This window comes from Polypterus senegalus, chromosome 4 (genome assembly GCF_016835505.1).
Source record: "Polypterus senegalus isolate Bchr_013 chromosome 4, ASM1683550v1, whole genome shotgun sequence".
Lineage (NCBI taxonomy): Eukaryota > Metazoa > Chordata > Cladistia > Polypteriformes > Polypteridae > Polypterus > Polypterus senegalus.
The window spans coordinates 232334502-232353492 of record NC_053157.1 but is presented as its reverse complement, the minus strand read 5'-3'; the positions used below and the strand labels follow the sequence as shown (position 1 = coordinate 232353492).

The 18991-nt window shown below is 42.0% G+C and overlaps 1 protein-coding gene across 1 annotated transcript in view; it reads left to right on the top strand.

The window, feature by feature from the left end:
- The window catches only part of LOC120528148 (zinc finger protein 721-like), a 90872-nt gene that overhangs the window by 14846 nt on the left and 57035 nt on the right, over positions 1 to 18991 (top strand). Inside the window, exon 3 of the mRNA XM_039752209.1 lies at positions 1184 to 2863. Within this exon, the coding sequence (XP_039608143.1) occupies positions 1184 to 2863 (1680 nt within the window). The remainder of the gene's footprint in view (positions 1 to 1183; positions 2864 to 18991) is intronic.

Below are 18991 nucleotides of genomic sequence, written 5' to 3'. Positions count from 1 at the left end.
TATATATATATATATATATATATACTGTAAGTTTTGATAATTTTTTCTTTATAACATTTTTTATAATTTTATATATAACAAAAAATGTCATTATTATTACCTCTCTGTGTTATGAATTGAGTACACAGAAAAAATAGCAAATGTGCATGAGGCATATAAAAGACCTTCAGGCAGGCACCAGCCTACACAGGCCCAAGAAAGGCTAATGGCCTTTTATGTCCAAAAATTTCCTAAATGCTCCAAATATAACAAATGGCAAAACACACACAAACAGACACAAAAATAGGCACTAAGGATTTGTCTAAAAAGCAATCCAAGGTGAATAAAATCCTATTTCAAAATCCTAAGCTAAAACCACAAAACAAAAGAATCCAGAATCCAAACAAAAAATAAAATACAATACAGATCTCTTTTGAAACATCACTGAATAATCCACTTTAGGATCCACCTCTCACCATCTCTTAGAGTTCCACCCTCAAAACACGAGGATCACAGGAGAACAAGTAATGCATGTGCTGTAAATAAAAAAATGGTTAAGGAAAATAAAAGTATAATTTAAATGTCAACAGTTTCAACCCAGCAAGCACCTCTATTGCAGAAAGAGCCAAAGTAAACTTACAAAGTCCAAATACACAGTGGGACAGCAACGAGTGCTGTGGAAAACATTTAGTAAATAAAAAAGAGTCTTGAGCCGTCATTTTAGATGAACTCCAAGCGCGGCCCTCCTTGGTTTACTCTTACAGGTGGCGCCCCTGCCCCTGCGTGTCCCTCGTTCAACGCGTTAGGGCAGGCTAGAGAAATCGTAACAGAAAGATTTCATTAATCCGCTAGGTGAATTTTACATGTAACGGCTACAAAGCATTTCAGACACACCAATCAGCATGCAGATAAATGGTTTCACCCAAAACCCCACCTGGATTATTATGTAAAGTCCCAAATTAATTTAAACATATTAAAAGTTGTGGGTGGAATCTTGGTTAACATAAATAAGATGTCTTATATGGAAACTGTTATCAGAGAATAGCATTACAATGAAATGTCCTGTATGATGTTATTTTCTCATTTCTCACTGTCCTAGTTAAACAGGCAGGCAGTTTCACGTAAATGTTTCTCCTACAGCCACGTATCTCACTTGCATTTGTATTCTGAAACATTTAACTGAACTTAATTTGTGTTTCTGCAGATTTGCAGGAGAGTGGCAGCTTCTCTACATCTTCATTTGCCGAGACTTCTTTTCAGTGCAGACCGCAGCAAACTTGGCAGAAGGAGAAGATGAAGACGTCAGCAAGAGTAACAGAGAATTTGACAGCAGCCTCTGTGCACTTTAGTTCTCTTCCTGCTGCCCGACTAATGCAGGTAGGAGTCATCAACACTGATCAACAGCAACTGCACAATTCAGATCAAACAGGCCAAGAGGACATAAAAACTTTCCCACAAATATCTGATTATAAGTTAGTTGATGTGAAACAGAAGCCAAATTCTTTTTTTGAATGTGGTCAGCTACTTTCAGGCGGCAGCCTCAAGAGACGTACAATTCCTTTGGCAGAGAAACCTCATTGCTGTTCTGAATGTGGCAAACGATTCTCACAGATGAGCAGTCTTCACAGGCACACAAGGATTCACACCGGAGAAAAGCCTTTTTGCTGCTCTGTATGTGGTAAACGATTTTCTGACAGTAGCAGTCTCCAAAGACACACACGAATTCACACCGGCGAAAAGCCATACAGCTGTTTGGAATGTGGCAAGCGATTCTCCAACAGCAGCGCTCTCCAACAACATGTACAAATTCACACCGGAGAGAAGCCATATTGCTGTTCCATCTGTGACAAAAGATTTTCCAACAATAGCAGTCTTCAGAAACATGCAAAAATTCACACTGGGGAAAAACCTCATTGCTGTTCTGAATGTGGGAAGCGGTTCTTGCAAATTGGCCAGCTTCATCGACATGTCAGAAGCCACACGGGGGAGAAACCCTTCTGTTGTACTGTATGTGGTAAACAATTCTCCCACAGCAGTGACCTTCATGGTCACGAACGAATTCATACGGGTGAGAAACCGCACAGCTGTTCTGAATGTGGCAAGTGTTTCTCAGACAACAGATGTCTTAATAGGCACTTGAGAATCCACACTGGAGAGAAACCCCATTGCTGTCAAGAATGTGGCAAACGATTCACACTAATAAGCACTCTTCAGAGGCACACAAGAATCCACACTGGAGAAAAACCTTTTTCCTGTTTGGAATGTGGAAAACGATGTTCTGACCGACGCAGTTTACAAAGACATACAAGAAGTCACACTGGGGAAAAGCCATATAGCTGTTTAGAATGTGGCAAAGGATTTTCTGACAGCAGTACCCTTCAGAAGCATACACGAATTCATACCGGAGAGAAGCCATATTGCTGTACAGAGTGTGGAAAACGATTCTCCCAAATAAGCAGCCTTAATAGCCACTCAAAAATACACACCGGAGAGAAACCTCATTGCTGTTCTGAATGTGGGAGAAGATTCTTACAAATATGCCAACTTCAACGGCACCTCAGAATTCACACAGGAGAGAAACCATACGGTTGCCCTGAATGTGGTAAACGATTCTCACACAACAGTTGCCTTTACAGCCATAGAAGAATTCACACTGGTGAGAAACCGTATAGCTGTTATGAATGTGGCAAGCGCTTCACAGACAGCAGGTGTCTCACTAGACATGTGAGAATTCACACTGGAGAGAAACCCTATTGTTGCACCGATTGTGGCAAACGATTCTCAGACAGCACTGGCCTCCGTAGCCATAAAAGAGTTCATACAGGGGAGAGACCTTATGGCTGTTCTGAATGTGGCAAGAATTTCTCAAACAGCAGCAAGCTTAGTAGACACATGAGGATTCACACCGGAGTGAGGAAAAATCGCAAAGTCCCAGGAGTTCCAAACAGTAATGCGCCAAAGGTGGAATAAAGCCACCGACATAATGGCGGTGGCATTGCAATCAGTGCTTTTCAACAAAAGAAATTCCAAGCCTATCTAGACCTCCTATGAATTACTTTACCACTGGGGGAAAAATGCAATTACTTGCCACGTTCTTGCTGTAAATTTAAGACAATGTCACATCTCATAAGTGAGATCACTGCAATGCCTTCTCCTAATGACATTACAAGTTCAAGAATATCTAACACCCTGTCTGGGGATTGTTCCTTTTTTGCATGCTATGCTTGTTGTGACGGGCTTCTTCTTTCCTGTGACCCCATATCTCAGAATATAGCAGGTTTGGAAAATGGATGGATAGACAAATCATCAAGCAGTGAACAGTTTTTGTGGTTAAACACCAAGTACGCTGACGGACTTGTGGTCTCCATCAGTCTCCGACAGAGGTGGGTTGTAATACATTAACATGTTCTATGTTCCTTGTACTTAAGGAAATTTCTAGAAAAAAAAAAATGTACTTGGCAGAGTATTTTGCAGTGACTGTAGTTTTTATTCTTTTTCTTTTCAAATGAAGTTGACTAAATGTAAAAAAAAAAAGAAAAAAATAGTTGAAGATACAGCCACAACTCTTCACTGTCACTTGGCTTATTTTGTGGATTGCATTGGACATTTTGAGCCATCTGTCACTGCTGTCCCTTCTTGCACTGACAGCAGCCAATAGCAAAGCCTCGTTGCTTCCTGTTGACTGATTCTGTGGATTTCATTGGCACACATTTTCACTGTCAATCATGGATGCCCCACTAGCAGTCAGCAAGTCCCGTTTTTGACCACCCTTCAAGGAAATGTAGGCAGCTCTACTTGTCATCCAGGCATTGGTCACAGATCGCCTCAACATCTGCACATCTGTACCGACGAGGGTATCTGCATGCACTGTCAAGCCACTGCAGAAGCTTCAAAATACAATGACAGGCAGGCAGGACAGGTACATGTCACTCCATTTCTCGGGTGACCCCACTGGCTCTCTGTAAAGTTCATGTCATTGATGCTTACCTACAGGGCAGTCAGTAGTTCTGCACTTACTTATATGGAAACCTTGATTAGTTCCTGTGCTCCTCCCTGCCCGGCGTTTGGTGATTCCATCTCCACACAGCAACAAACTCCTTCTTGTGAAGCTCCTAGCTGGTGGAATGTTCTGTCCACCTTCATTTGAACCACTGACTCCCTTGGTGTGTTTAAAAACAGACTTCCTTGTTTTGTGAATACCTTCCTAGTGGTCTTAATGGGAGGGTCTTGTGTATTTAAGGGAAATGGAACTTGTAAATGTGCTTGAATCACTTGTAATGGTTGCCTACCTATAGCGCTTGGAGCACTTATCACTTATTTAGCTCAATTTCAGCAGTCTAGTCTTGTAACACTTGTTTCAAATGTATCTTAACTTGATCAAGTTGACCTCATCAGTAAGTCACTTTGGATAAAAACATCGGCAAAATAAATAAATGTTAATGATTAGGTACTCAAAACTGGTCTTCTGGAAGCTACAGTGAAGGAGCTTGAAAATGACAGCACTGGCGAAATTGCTAAGAGTCTCGCTTTGCTTCTGTTGGGCAGCTGACGGGCTGTGGGCATCATCTGCTTTTTTAGTTTTATTTTTTTTTTGACAGCACTTTAGCAGCAGTGATAGCCCAGGACTTACGTACAGTAGCTTTACTAGTCACAAAGGGATAAATAAAAAAATGTTTTATGGAAAAAAGTGATGGAAAGAGGGATAGAAATACACTGTAAAAGATAGATGTGAAAGGCACGATAGATAGATAGACAGATAGATAGAGTGAAAGGCACTATATGATAAATAGATAGAAAGGCAATATATGATAAATAGATAGAAAGGCACTGTATGACTGATAGATAGATAGATAGGCACTATATGACAGAATGAAAGGCACTATATAATAGATAGATAGATAGATAGATAGATAGATAGATAGGCACTATATGACAGATAGATAGAATGGCACTATATGATAGAATGAAAGGCACTATATAATAGATAGATAGATAGATATAAAGGCACTGACTGATAGATAGATAGATAGATAGATAGATAGATGTAAAAGGCACTATTAAATAGATAGATTGAAAGGCACTATATAATAGATAGATAGATAGATAGATAGATAGATGTAAAAGGCACTATATGATTGATAGATAGATAGATAGATAGATAGATAGATAGATAGATAGAAAGGCACTATATGATAGAATGAAAGGCACTATATAATAGATAGATAGATAGATGTAAAAGGCACTATTAAATAGATAGATAGAAAGGCACTATATAATAGATAAATACATAGAAAGGCACTATATGATAGATAGATAGAAAGGCACTGTATGATAGATAGATAGATAGATAGATAGATAGTCCCCCCCCCCGACTCCCCTCCTCTGTCTCATCCCCCTTTTATCAGTACACCCCCTATGTGCAGAATCATCTGAGAATATCTGCTGGCAACCTGACCTGCTATTATATTTATAGTCTGAGGTGTACAAAATGAAGAATACAGCAGACCGGCGCTCCGGTGTTGCTCACACAGTCCTCGAGTCTCACAAATGGTGGTCTGTCTGGGACAGAGTCCACCAATCAGGGTGGTTGCACATAGCATAGCATGATTAGGTAAGAGAACACACTCAAGTAGTGATTAGGGACAAGTCCATACAGCAACAAATACAGTAAAAGAATATCTCGTAAAAAATATAAAATTCCACCCAATGTATGAGAGAATGCTAGTAAAGTTTTAAGAAATAAAGAAGTTTAATTACATTTCTGGTTATTTAAAGCCCTATGCTGCCAAATGTTTGTGTGGACCACAACCTAACCACCATACCTACTGTATATGCGTTTTTTGAATACCCCATTACAAAATCTTGGGCATTAATATTGAGTTGACTTCCCCTCCAACAGCCTCCACTCTTCTGGGAAGGATTTCCAAAAAGTTTTAGGAATTTGTGCCCATTCAGCGAGGCCAGGCTCTGGTGTTGGATGAGAAGACCTGGCTGGCAATTGGTGTTCTAATTCATTCCAAAGGTGTTCAGGAGGGTTGAGGTCAGGGCTCTGTGCAGGACACTGAAGCCCTCCTCCCATGTCTTTATGGACCAAGGCCACAATCAGGCATTAACAGCAGAACCAAGGGGCCAGGCCCAGACCCTTCCATTATCCACCAAGCTATACAATAGTCACTATGCAGCCCGTTCTCTTGGCACATGCCAATCCTGGACTGGTCTATCAGACGGCCAGATAGTGAAGTGCGATCCATCGCTTCATGTCTGCACTGCTTCAGATTTCAATGTCAGTGTGCTTTACGCCACCCCAGTTCACTCCTGGCATTGTGGCATAGTGATCTTAGGCTTCTGGGCACCTGTTCGGCCATGGAAACTCACTTCATGAAGCTCCCAATGGACATCTCTTGAGCTGATGTTGCTTTCAGAGGCAGTTTGGGACTCTATTACGTGATGCCACAGCAGATTGACCATTTTTGCAGGCCTGCTCTGTGAGTTTGTGTGAGCTGCTACTCCATGATGCTTGCACTTCACAATAACACAGTTGACATCAGAGGTTTCCATCCACTTGGGTTAAATTCTTTTCAAACTAACTTTATAAGCCCTCCACAGATTTTATACTAAGAGATTATAAATTTAGCATATCGTTTAAGACATCTGCTTTGCGCAGGGTAAAAGTAATTGTTTCCCACAATGTTCGCAGCCGTCCGTCTGTTTCACTTTTTTATTGGCCATGTCACAATTCCAGTGGGTCACAAGTTTACATACACTTTGTTAATATTCTGTAGCATCACCTCTGAATTGTTTCATCTGAGGCAAATATTTTGGGTCGCCTTCCACAAGCTACTTGCTATAAATTGCTAGAATTTTGTCCCATTCCTCCAGACAGAACTGGGACAGGTTCGTAGGCCTCCTTGCTCGCATACACTTTTTCATTTGGGTTGAGGTCAGACCTTTGTGATGGCCAGTCCAACACCTTGACCTTGTTCTCCTTAAGCCATTTTGCTACAGCTTTGGGATCCTTCTCTATCTGGAAGCCCTATTTACGACTGAACTTCACCTTCCTTGCTGAGCTCTTGAGATGTTACTGCAGTGTTTCTCCTTCATTTTCCTTCCTCATGGTGCCATCTATTTTGTGAAGTATGCCAGTTCCTTTTGTAGCCCCCCACCACATGATGCTCCCACCCCCATGCTTGACGGTTGTTCTTTGGCCTGCAGGCCTCACTCTTTTTCCTCCAAACATAACATTGATCATTATGGCCAAACAGTTGGATCGTGGATTCCTCAGACCTGAGGACATTTCTCCAGAAGGTGAGCTCTTTGTCCCCATGTGCCATTGCAGACTGCAGTCTCACTTTCTGATGGCAGCTTTGGAGCAGTGGCTTCTTCCTTGCTGAGCAGCCTTTCAGGTGATGTCGATGTCAGACTTATTTTACAGTGGATATCAATACTCGCCTACCTGTGTCCTCCAGCATCTTCACAAGGTCCTTTGCCATTGTTCTGGCACTGATTTGCACTTTTTGTGCTAAAGTCCGTCCTACTCTAGAAGACACAATGTGCCTCCTTCCTGAGTATTATGATGGCTATGTGGTCCCATGGCATTTATACTTGTGTATTATTATCTGTTATTATTATCTGCTTACAGAGAAATCGAAGCATTACTCACATCTGAATCTGTTCCTCGGAGAGTCGCAGTCAGGGCAGCTGATGGAACGGTCCTTACGGATGACACTGCAGTTGTGACCCGCTGGGCTGGCTACTTTGAGCAGTTGTTCAAAGTTGATCCTCCGGCTAGGACGGTGGGTATCTCTGGCTCCACGGTTCTTGAGACTGATCCTCCAATTAGCTGTGGACCCCCCAGTCTCATTGAGATTGCACAGGTGGTGATCCAGCTGAGGGTATGGAAAGGCTGTAGGGATCTGTGGTATTCAGGGTGAACTTCTCTACGCTGGTGGTAAGGCTGTTTTCCTGGCATTGCAAACAATTCTTGCTTCCATCTGGGAGACTGGCATCATCCCAACTGACTGGAAAATGGGACTTGTCTAGAAAGGAAAGGGTGATCACCTGGATTGCAACAACTACAGGGGGGGATAACACTGCTCTCGGTGCCGGGTAAGGTCCTTGCTAGGGTCGTCCTCAATAGGATCCGTGATCACTTGCTCACCTACCAACGACTGGAACTGTCTGGTTTTACGCCTAAGAAGTCTACCATCAACTGCATCCTGGCACTGAGGGTTCTCATGGAGCGCAAACATGAATATTGGCAGAGTTTCTATGCAGCTTTTGTCGATTTTCGCAAAGCGTTCGACTCAGTAGATCAAGCTGCCCTGTGGGACATCCTAAAGGCTTGACATCATTTTCTGGAATTTTCCAAGCTGTTAAAAGGTTAACAAAGTGACCCACTTGAAATGCGATCTGAACAATTAAGAGTGACTATAGCCCTGCCAAAGTAGATGTCTTAAATGATATGCCAGATTTATGGTTTATTAGTATAAAATCTGGGGAGGGCTTATAAAGAGAGTTTGAAAGAATTCATGCTAAGTGGATGGAGACTTCTGACTTCAACTGTAGCACTTACAGTTCACCAGGATGTTTCTAACAGAGCAGAAATGTCATGAACTGACTTGTGGCAAAGGTGGTATCCTATGACAATGGCACTTTTGAAGTCACTGAGATCTTCAGCATGTCAATGAAGATTGCATAGCTATGTGTTTGAATTGATGCACCTGTTAACAAGGAAACATCTCAACTCAGTCATTTCGGAGGGGGTTCCAAATACTTTTGCATGGTAAACACTTCCAACATTTTTCTGTATAACTAGAATACACCAACTCAGCAGTTCTTGTTTGTCTCACTCTCAGAATGCTGACCAGGCCAGTGTGAGTTGGGTCGAGAGTGTGTCCCATAACTGAGCCAGTCTCCTTAATCTGCTTCACATAGAAAAGTAAGTAAAGGTTGTTCCCAAGCTGACCAGATAAAACTGGAAGAGACGCAGGGCATTTGGTATCCTCCAGCTGCAGACCTCCAGAGCTTTGCTCTACCTTCTAGTAGAAAGGGCCAGTCAAATTGCATACAACTGATGCCACCTAGTGGCCTTTGGATTGTCCATCAGTCATGTTACTCCATATGCCCAGTGATTTGCTCAACACGTCAAGGCCTACTACTGTGTAGGGTTCGTTCTAATAAATCACTCTGGTAAAAATTAGGGTTGTGGGCTGGTCACCTGACTCGGTAGTCATGACGACCCTCGAGTGGGCGTGTCGTGTAATGGGACTGTCTTTCGGGTAGCGAGACTGCTGTGCAGTAGTGCTGCGAGTTAGCACACCCACTCCCACTTTTTATTTTTCTTTCTACTGTGTGCTCTGTTTCGATCTTTCCTCTGCTCTTTCTCTTGGCTGCTCAGATTCTTTACGTTTTGATTGAACAAAGTTCCTTCTGCTGTTATGGACAATTTTGGATACTTATTTTATTCCCTTATTTTAATTGTAACTTGAGTAATTGTGTTTGGTTTTGTTTTTATTTTATTTTTCCTGCATTGGAAAGTTGCACCTAAACATTTCGTTGTACAATGTCTCATTGCTACAATTACAATAAAGATTTTGATAGATTGATTAAAAGTATTTGTTTTAATGGTAACATATTCAAAAGTACACAGTCAGCCGATGATACAACTTTATTTTTGAACAGTCAGTCATTTTCCAACCCGCTATATCCTAATACTGGGTCACGGGCGCAAAGCAGGAACAAACACCTGGCAGGGGGCCAGCCCACCACAGGGCACACACACTAGGGACAATTAAAGATCGCCAATGCACCTAATCTGCATGTCTTTGGACTGTGGAAGGAAACCCACGCAGACACATGCAAACTTCACGCGAACCCAGGTTTCCTTACCGCGAGGTAGCATCGCTACCACTGCGCCACCGTACTGCCCTTGTTTTTGAGCCATAAACACGAAGTTTCTACATCTCTTGAAATAATTAACCACTTTTCAAACTTATCAGCACTAAATCTCAACATTAAAAATGCTCTATGTCATTACAAATGTTACGTTTATTGCTGCATTTTTTACTTGTCGTATTAATGTATTCTTGTACTTTTTAAATTATCAGTGAAAAATAATCCGTTAATAAAAAAGCAGCGCTGCGGGTTTCTGCGCTTATGTGACATATACAGTACATGAAATTCGATTGGCTGTTCAGCGGAGTTCCCGACTCGCGGAGCTCCACTGATTTGTCCAATAGATAGCAGGATGCGCCCGAAGACACGCCCAGGGACAACCTCTCGCTCTGAGTCGCACGTTGATGACTCGTTAGGTTTTACACAGCAGGGCTGCCGTACTTGGCGTGTGTTTGCGCTTTCTTCAGGAAGAAAACGGAGCAGAAGAAAAGAAGGGAGAGAAAAACCGGCGATTCGGAGAAGTGTCGGTGAGCAACGAGCGGGTGCGGGGATCATGGGTAGGAGAGGAGAGCGGAGCGGACAGTACTGTCAAGATGCACCGTGGTAAACCGAGGTGAAGTTAGCTTGACGTTCGACATTTATACCTTTTGGTAAATATGTGGACCTCGTTTCTGCTCATTCTCTGGTGTTTTCGAATAGACCAGTGGTTCCCAAACTGTGGTACGCGGAGCCTTTTCAGGTGGTACGCATCGCGGTCACTGAAATGTAATTTATCTGTGCAAAACCCTTTATGACAAGCCTGTTGTGAGCAAAAACCAATGAAACCAGTTTAAATACAATAATACGTGGATTACCAAATTTAGTGTGGTGTGAAATTTCGTCATCTGAATAAATAAAACCTATTATTCGAATCAGTATTTAGTTCATTTAACGCTACCATAATTCCGTTTCGCGGAAGTCAAGTTCTACTTCTTCACTGTTTCAGCTTTTGGTCACTACAGTAGATGAAACGCCGACACTATTTAGTCTTCGGTAACTGTGCCTCACAGAAACCACTCGCGTTTGTTGTTATACGTGCACTGCCGCTGTATCGCACCGTAGTCACTAGATCTAAGCACAAAGCCGATACCATTTCGTCTTGGGTAACTGCGTCACATACAGTCCGAAGGCAGGATTTAGTTCCGGGGCGGAATGTATCAATTTATGTACATGCACATTTTTTTTTCATTAATTTTATGCATAATTTCTTCCAATTTTTTTTTAATTTTATTCAGATTTCGGGGCGGTTTAGACCCGAACTAGCTACCAACCCCCGTCCCTTTCAACAAGGTTCGGGTGGTACGCAACGCAACTCGCATAACCTCCGGTGGTACTTGACGTCCAAAGGTTTGGGAACCCCTGGAATAGACCGTAAATCAGCCGTGGGGGATGCCTATTTTAAGAAGGCAAATCGCATTCGACACGGATTCGCACCGTGCAAACATCAGCCACGGCACATTGCGCTTCTGAACATCAAGCGAATGTACACTTAACCGACGGCAGCAGCTCAGCTCTAATGCGGCCTTCAGGAACGGTCGGAACAGACGGCAAAGCCCAGCAGCCTCCGAGCTTTACACGATTTTTGGTATCATGGGGTGAGCAGAAAAAAAGCAGCCCAAGAGTGTGATGTGTCCACCTCCGTGCTTTACTGTGGGGATGGTGTCATTTGGGTCATACTCAGCATTTCTCTTCCTCCAAACACGGCGGGTCGACTTGATGCCAAAGAGCTCGATTTGGGTTTCGTCTGACCCCAGCACTTTCTCAAGCCTTCTCTGAGTCATTGTGATGTTCACTGGCAAACTTGAGACGGGCCTGTACACGTGCCCTCTTGAGCATGGGGACCTTGCAAGTGCTGCAAGATTTCAATCCATTACGGCGTAGTAGTGTGTTTTACCAATGGTGTTCTTGATGACTGTGGTCCCAACCGCCATTCAGATCATTAACAAGCTCCTCCCGTGTAGCTTTGGGCTGATCCCTCACCTTTCTCATGATCATCCTCACCCCATGAGGCCTGGAGCTCCAGACCGAGAACGATTGATGGTCATTTTATATTACTTCCATTTCCAAATAATCGCACCAACAGTTGTCACCTTCTCACCAAGCTTCTTGCTGATGGTCTTGTAGCCCATTCCAGCCTTGTCCCCGACGTCCTTTGACAGCTCTTTGGTGTTGCCCATGATGGTGGTGGTGGAGAGGTTGGAATGGAAGACATTTGATTCTGTGCACGGGGTCGGCTTTATACACGTAGGGAGTTGAGATCAGGAGTATCTGTGATTGATTGTAATCTGTGTGCCACACAGCCAATCTGTGGGAGGCAAAATTCTGGCTGGGTTGTAGGTGATTGAACTCTTATTTCACTCACTGACATGCAAGTCAATTGATAACTTTTATATAATTTGTTTTTTTTGGATTTTTGGTTGATATTCTGTCTCTCTCCATTAAAATGAAACTGCCATAAAAATTAAAGACTGTTCATTTCTTTGTAAGTGAGTAAATTGAGCAGGGGATCAAATAATTTTTTCCCCCCACTGTAAATAAACGAATAAATATGCAAACAAATTCAAGTTGTGAGGTGCAAATGAGGGAGAGGAGAACCAAAGAAAAGTCGGGGTATCATTTGGGTGACCTCGTTTACTGCCAAAGTCCAAAACCACAAACAGAAATGAGGACCTTGTGGCATAACAGATAGATGCCTTTTCAGCCTCTGCGGCTTCTCAGATAAATCATCTATCTCAAGCAGGTCCAGGCATGCAGGAGTGTGTACCTCAGACTGAGAGAACTCGAATTTATGCCTTCCTGACTGGTAAGGGAGTGGCTTAGTTGGTAGGGGGCGTGGCTTAGGTGCCAACACTTCCCAGAGCCATAGGCATATCTACAGTTGTGCTTGAAAGTTTGTGAACCCTTTAGAATTTTCTAGATTTCTGCATAAATATGACCTAAAACATCATCCGATTTTCACTCAAGTCCTAAAAGTAGATTATGAAAAACCAGTTAAACAAATGAGACAAAAATATTATACTTGGTCATTTATTTATTAAGGAAAATGATTGAATATTACAAAAGTATATGAACCTTTCCTTTCAGTATCTGATGTGACCCCCCAATAACTGCAACTAAACATTTCCAGTAACTTCTGATCATTCCTGCACACCGGCTTGGAGGAAGTTTAACCCATTCCTCCGTACAGTACAGCTTCAACTCTAGGATGTTGGTAGGTTTCCTCACATGAACTGCTCGTTCAGGTCCTTCCATAGCATTTTGATCAGATTAAGGTCAGGACTTTGACTTGGCCATTCCAGAACATTCACTTTATTCTTCTTTAACTATTCTTTGGTAGAACAACTGGTGTGCTTAGGGTCGTCGTCTTGCTTTATGACCCACCTTCTCTTGAGACTCAGTTCATGGCCAGATGTCCTGACATTTTCCTTTAGAATTCTCTGATATAATTCAGAATTCATTGTTCCATCAATGAAGGCAAGCCGTCCTGGCCCAGATGCAGCAAAACAGGCCCAAACCCTGATACTACCACCACCATGTTTCACAGATGGGATAAGGTTCTTATGCTGGAATGCAGTGTTTTCCTTTCTCCAAACATAACGCTTTTCATTTAAACCAAAAAGTTCTATTTTGGTCTCATCCGTCCACAAAACATTCTTCTAATAGCCTTCTGGTTTGTCCACGTGATCTTTAGCAAACTGCAGACGAGCAGCAATGTTTTTTTGGAGAGCAGTGGCTTTCTCCTTGCAACCCTGCCATGCACACCATTGTTGTTCAGTGTTCTCCTGATGGTGGACTCATGAACATGAACATTAGCCAATGTGAGAGAGGCCTTCAGTTGCTTAGAAGTTACCCTGGGGTCCTTTGTGACCTTGCCGACTATTACACGTGTGCCTTGCTCTTGGAGTGATCTTTGTTGGTCGACCACTCCTGGGGAGGGTAACAATGGTCTTGAATTTCCTCCATTTGTACACAATCTGTCTGACTGTGGATTGGTGGAGTCCAAACTCTTTAGAGATGGTTTTGTAACCTTTAACAGCCTGATGAGCATCAACAACTCTTTATCTGAGGTCCTCAGAAATCTCCTTTGTTGGTGCCATGATACACTTCCACAAACCTGTGTTGTGAAGAGCAGACTTTGATAGATCCTGTTCTTTAAATACCACAGGGTGCCCACTCACACCTGACTGGCATCTCATTGATTGAAAACACCTGACACCTGACCTTCAAACTAACTGAGCATCCTAGAGGTTCACATACTTTAGCCACTCACAAATATGTAATATTCAATCATTTTCCTCAATAAATAAATGACCAAGTATAATATTTTTGTCTCATTTGTTTAACTGGTTTCTCTTTATCTACTTTTAGGACTTGAGTGAAAATCTGATGATGTTTTAGGTCAAATTTATGCAGAAATAGAGAAAATTCTAAAGGGTTCACAAACTTTCAAGCACAACTGTAGATAGACGTCGCATTCACTGTGTTGCCCAGTCGACACGATAAGTCAGCGCGTCCGTCATATTGTGAGTGGTAAAAGTGACATTTAAAGTAACACAGGTAGACGTGGAAACCGGGTTTAAGGATGAAAAAACAATAACGTTTTAAACAGTATCATTTACATACAACAGATTTTGGCGAATCGTTTACATGCAATTATTTATATCCATTTATACACTAATAATGGCAATTATTAAATAATAATAATAATTATTATTATTAAATAATTCCTCCCATATAAGTAACATTTCTTGGACTGCCTTCCATCTCCAAAACATTTCTAGACTTCATCCTGTTCTTACGTAACACAGTACTGAAGTATCGGTTAATGCCCGAGTCACCTCACGTATAGATTACTGTAATGCTATTCTATGTGGTATCCCACAAAAACGTATCCATCGCCTACAACTTCTTTAAAATTCCGCTGCCAGGATAATAACCTTCTGTTCTAAATCCAGTGAACATATCACACCGATTCTCTTTCAACTTCACTGGCTCCCTGTTCACTACAGAATACAATACTAAATACCGCTCTGAACATTTAAAGCTCTCCACAACCTCACTGATCTCCTCCAGACTGACACTCCTCTTGTTCACTCAGATCCTCATCTGCAGCTCGACTTTCTGTACCACACGTCAGACTCGCTGCTATGGGAGCTCAAGCGTCTCTCTTAGTGCTCCTCAACTCGGGAATTCTCTTCCCTCTCACATTCATCAGCTCAATCCAATAACACATTTTAAAACTGCCCTCAAAACTTTTCTTTTCAAACTGGCATACCAATTGTGAATGTTACACTGTTACTGCCAGATATCTTTGTTTGTTTGCTAATTATTGCTTTTTGATTTATCATTCTCTTGTTTTAATTTTACTAATGTTGTTTAAGTTTATTGTAAGGTGACCTTGAGTGCTAAGAAAGACGCCTATTAAATAAAGTATATTATTATTATTAATTATTCAGATGAAAACTTGACCAATGTCTGAAAGTCAAAATAGTAAGACTGCAACTGGCAGTCTGCTCTTTCTTTTAACAGTGAAATGATCCACTCAATGACATTTATTGTATACAAATTGGCTTAATTATTTCTGAAAACATTTCACTCATTCCCCTCTCTCTCTCTCTCTCTCTCTCCCACACACACACACACAATGTGGTTACTTAAATATCTACAGGATAGGATCTAAAATCCTTGAAACAGAACAGTCTTGCATAACTTTTTCTGTGTGTTGCCACTCTGTAATTTGAGAGGATTCAGTCTGGCAATATGGTGCAGCCTTAGTTTGTAGAAGACAGACACAACTAAAGACATGAGCATAAAGTGATGGTTGTCAATTTCAAACTGTGTTTCCTCGATGTGCTCCTTGAGAAAAAACCACATCATCTGAACCAACCTCAGCCCGAACAAACTGACTGGTCAAAGATACATGGACAGCTTGCCCTAATTGTCGACTGTCGGATAACACGCTCAGCTACTTTGACCACCTTGACTGGACCCTCAGAAGGAATCATCAGACCTCCTTTGTTTTTTAATGTGAGCAGGTGGTAGCTTTGATCATATGATGCCAGTACAGCATCTGTTACCAAACTAGCGCAGCACACATCACAGGACAGCTTTCTCCAAAACCCTTCTAATGGCTACCTGACCTCCCACTACTTCCTGAGGTGGATTACTTTGGGAAACCTTCAGAGTTTGAGAAATGTTAACAGCTAACAGCAATCTACATAGTTAGTGACTAAATACGTTTAGCCAAAACGTTGTTTGGAGGCTCACTTGAGCACATGAATGCATAGCTTTGCTATCTTAGCCTGGCGTAGCTACAGTTAAGATTATAAAATGGGATTTTCTAATGGCCAAATATAACCAAAACAATTGTTCAGCTTTACCTATGAAATGTAATCCCCCGAGCGTACAGCGGTTTGTACAATCCTAAGCAGCACATGCGGGAGGCATCTTTATCCATTAACTTCACTCCACAGCAGTGCCACTCGCAATATGGCGGCGACGTTAATGTACGATGCGGCGTCTAGTAATTCTATGTCTGTGCTCAGAGCTACGAAGGAGAAAAGCGTTGGCTCCCCCTCATGGCCAAACGGGGTATTGCGACCATGTCTGAACCTGGACAGTGATCCTCAAACCCCCAAATGTGACAAAGTCTTGTGAAATAAAACAAAAAAACAAATAACTTCATAAAATGTGAGCATAGATAACTAAATGCGTCATAAAATGTATTTTTGGTTGCTTATTTCTTTTGATATCGGTTTATTATTTCTTTACTTCAGTGATGCCACAGGCCGCATGAAATGAAAACTGTCACAGTCACTCGTCAAAGCTGTGAGGGGCGGCGGGTTCAAGCGAGTACTGCTTTGTGATTGGCGAATTGTCGGCAGAGCAGATGTAACCCTTCAGCCATCAAGTGCCGCAGCTACCTCAGACCCTTTAAATTATTAATTTGGAGTTTCTTGAATTCATGTCGCCGCTAAACGCGATAATTCCGGCTGACATTTTCTCGCTCGTATATCTGCCTCGGATTCCCAAGCCACGCCAAACGCATCCATCCAGTCTGCAGATGATTCACCAATCAAAATGCAGTACTTGCTAGAGCCCGCCCTCACAATGTTGACGAGTGAAAGTGACAGTTTTCATGTCAACACCTGAGGGGTCACTGAAGCGAAGAAATAATAAACGGATATATAAAGAAATAAACAAAAAAAAGGTACATTTTGTGACACATTTCATTATTTATGCCCACATTTTAAGTTGTTATTCATTTCTTTGTCATATTTCATAGTACTTTGTCAGGCACGTGCGCCCGGGGATCACCTTCCAGGCTCGGATAAAGGTATGCAGTACCCCGTTGGGGCAAGAGGGGGGGGCCAATTTTAACAATAACATCTCTTTTCTCCTCCGTAGCTCTGAGAAGAGTTGGACACAAGCCCCGCCCCATCAGCTAAGCCACGCCCTTACCAATCGGAAAGACATCAATGAAAGAACGGCTTTGTTTTTGACTCCGGTGCCATTTCTGTTGTCCTTTTCCTGCGAGTTCCACCCTGTGGCAGAAACAAACTTTTTGTTTTGTTCTGACAGACCCTAAGGAGGCTGCTTCACCAGTTCATATGCTGATGCACCGAGGTGTCTAATGGGCTTCAGGACAGAGCTGACCATTTGAGGAGGGGACTTTTAGAAGAGAAGAGCAGAAACTTGGGTGGAGAAAAGAGTTTTACACGGAATAATGGCTTAAGCTGGAGATGAGGTGATGGATCAAAGCCTGACCTGCATTAAACAAGAGGACTGTGACTGGGGTGCACCCGAGAATTTATGGCTGAACCTGAAGGACTGCGAAGGACGAATTTCAATTTCTAAACTGGAGGAGTCCCAGGAGGGGATTACTGACATTAAAGATGAGGATTCAGAGGACTTCTCAGTTACTCCTGACCTGCCAAAACAAGAAACTGAGAATGTCTTCAAGCAGGAGGTTTTTTGTGGAGAGTCTCATTCCATTTCACAGCCCTGGATCGCTAACATGGAAGGACACCTGTCTGCTGAACAGAATTCTGTGGAACTGAAATCAGAGTTTGAGGAGAAAGTCCATGAAGGAAATGGAAGAGGAGAAGAAGAGCAGAAGTCATCTAGGAGTGTTAGAATAGGTAAGTCGTGTGATTAAACATAAAATAAAAGTGAAACAGAGAACATTTACAAGTTCTACCTGTGCTGCTGTTGGTGTATCCATTAGGTTGCAATGATGGCAGGGGGGATACATGTTTGGTTGAATTTGAATAAAAACCAGCTGCTCAAGTGCCTGATGACTAACAACAGGCTATTGAGGAACTACTTGTACTAGCCGTCTACAATGGGTTGAAATCTAAGTAATTAGCATGAATCTCAGCATTAATGTTTACAGTGTACCATGCAACTTAGATGTCTCTCTTATGTGCTATTTGGTATTGAATTTGTAAAAGCAGTGTCAATGTTTGTGACGCACCATCTGTTGGAATTGCATTTGTCTCTCTTATGTGCCATTTGGTATGGGATTTGTAAAAGCAGTGTCAGTGTTTGTGATGCACCATCTGTTGGAATTGCATTTGTCTCTCTTATGTGCCATTTGGTATGGGATTTGTAAAAGCAGTGTTAGTGTTTGTGATGCACCATCTGTTGGAATTGCATTTGTCTCTCTTATGTGCCATTTGTTATGGGATTTGTAAAAGCCGTGTTAATGTTTGTGATCCACCATTTATTGGAATAACGGAGACATAGCCACTGGGCCAATACACAGACAAACACTCACTCTTGTATTAATCTAGATATATCTGAAATAAATATGCAAATAAACATGTTGTGAAACCTGACAATAAATGAATTACATCAAAGTTATATTTAAGCCTAAATAATTAAGAGTGTCAAAACATGTGCTTTTATATCATATATTTAATATTTTTTTCATTTAGTAATTTCTGTGGCAAAGCATGAAACATAAAATATTCCTTGAAAGGAAAACTGTCCTTTTTACCCCTCAAAGGTGAGAAGGTGGGCACTGGTGATTACTGTGTTTTGATTGGAGGGAGGCAGTGGCGTGGACTCAACCACC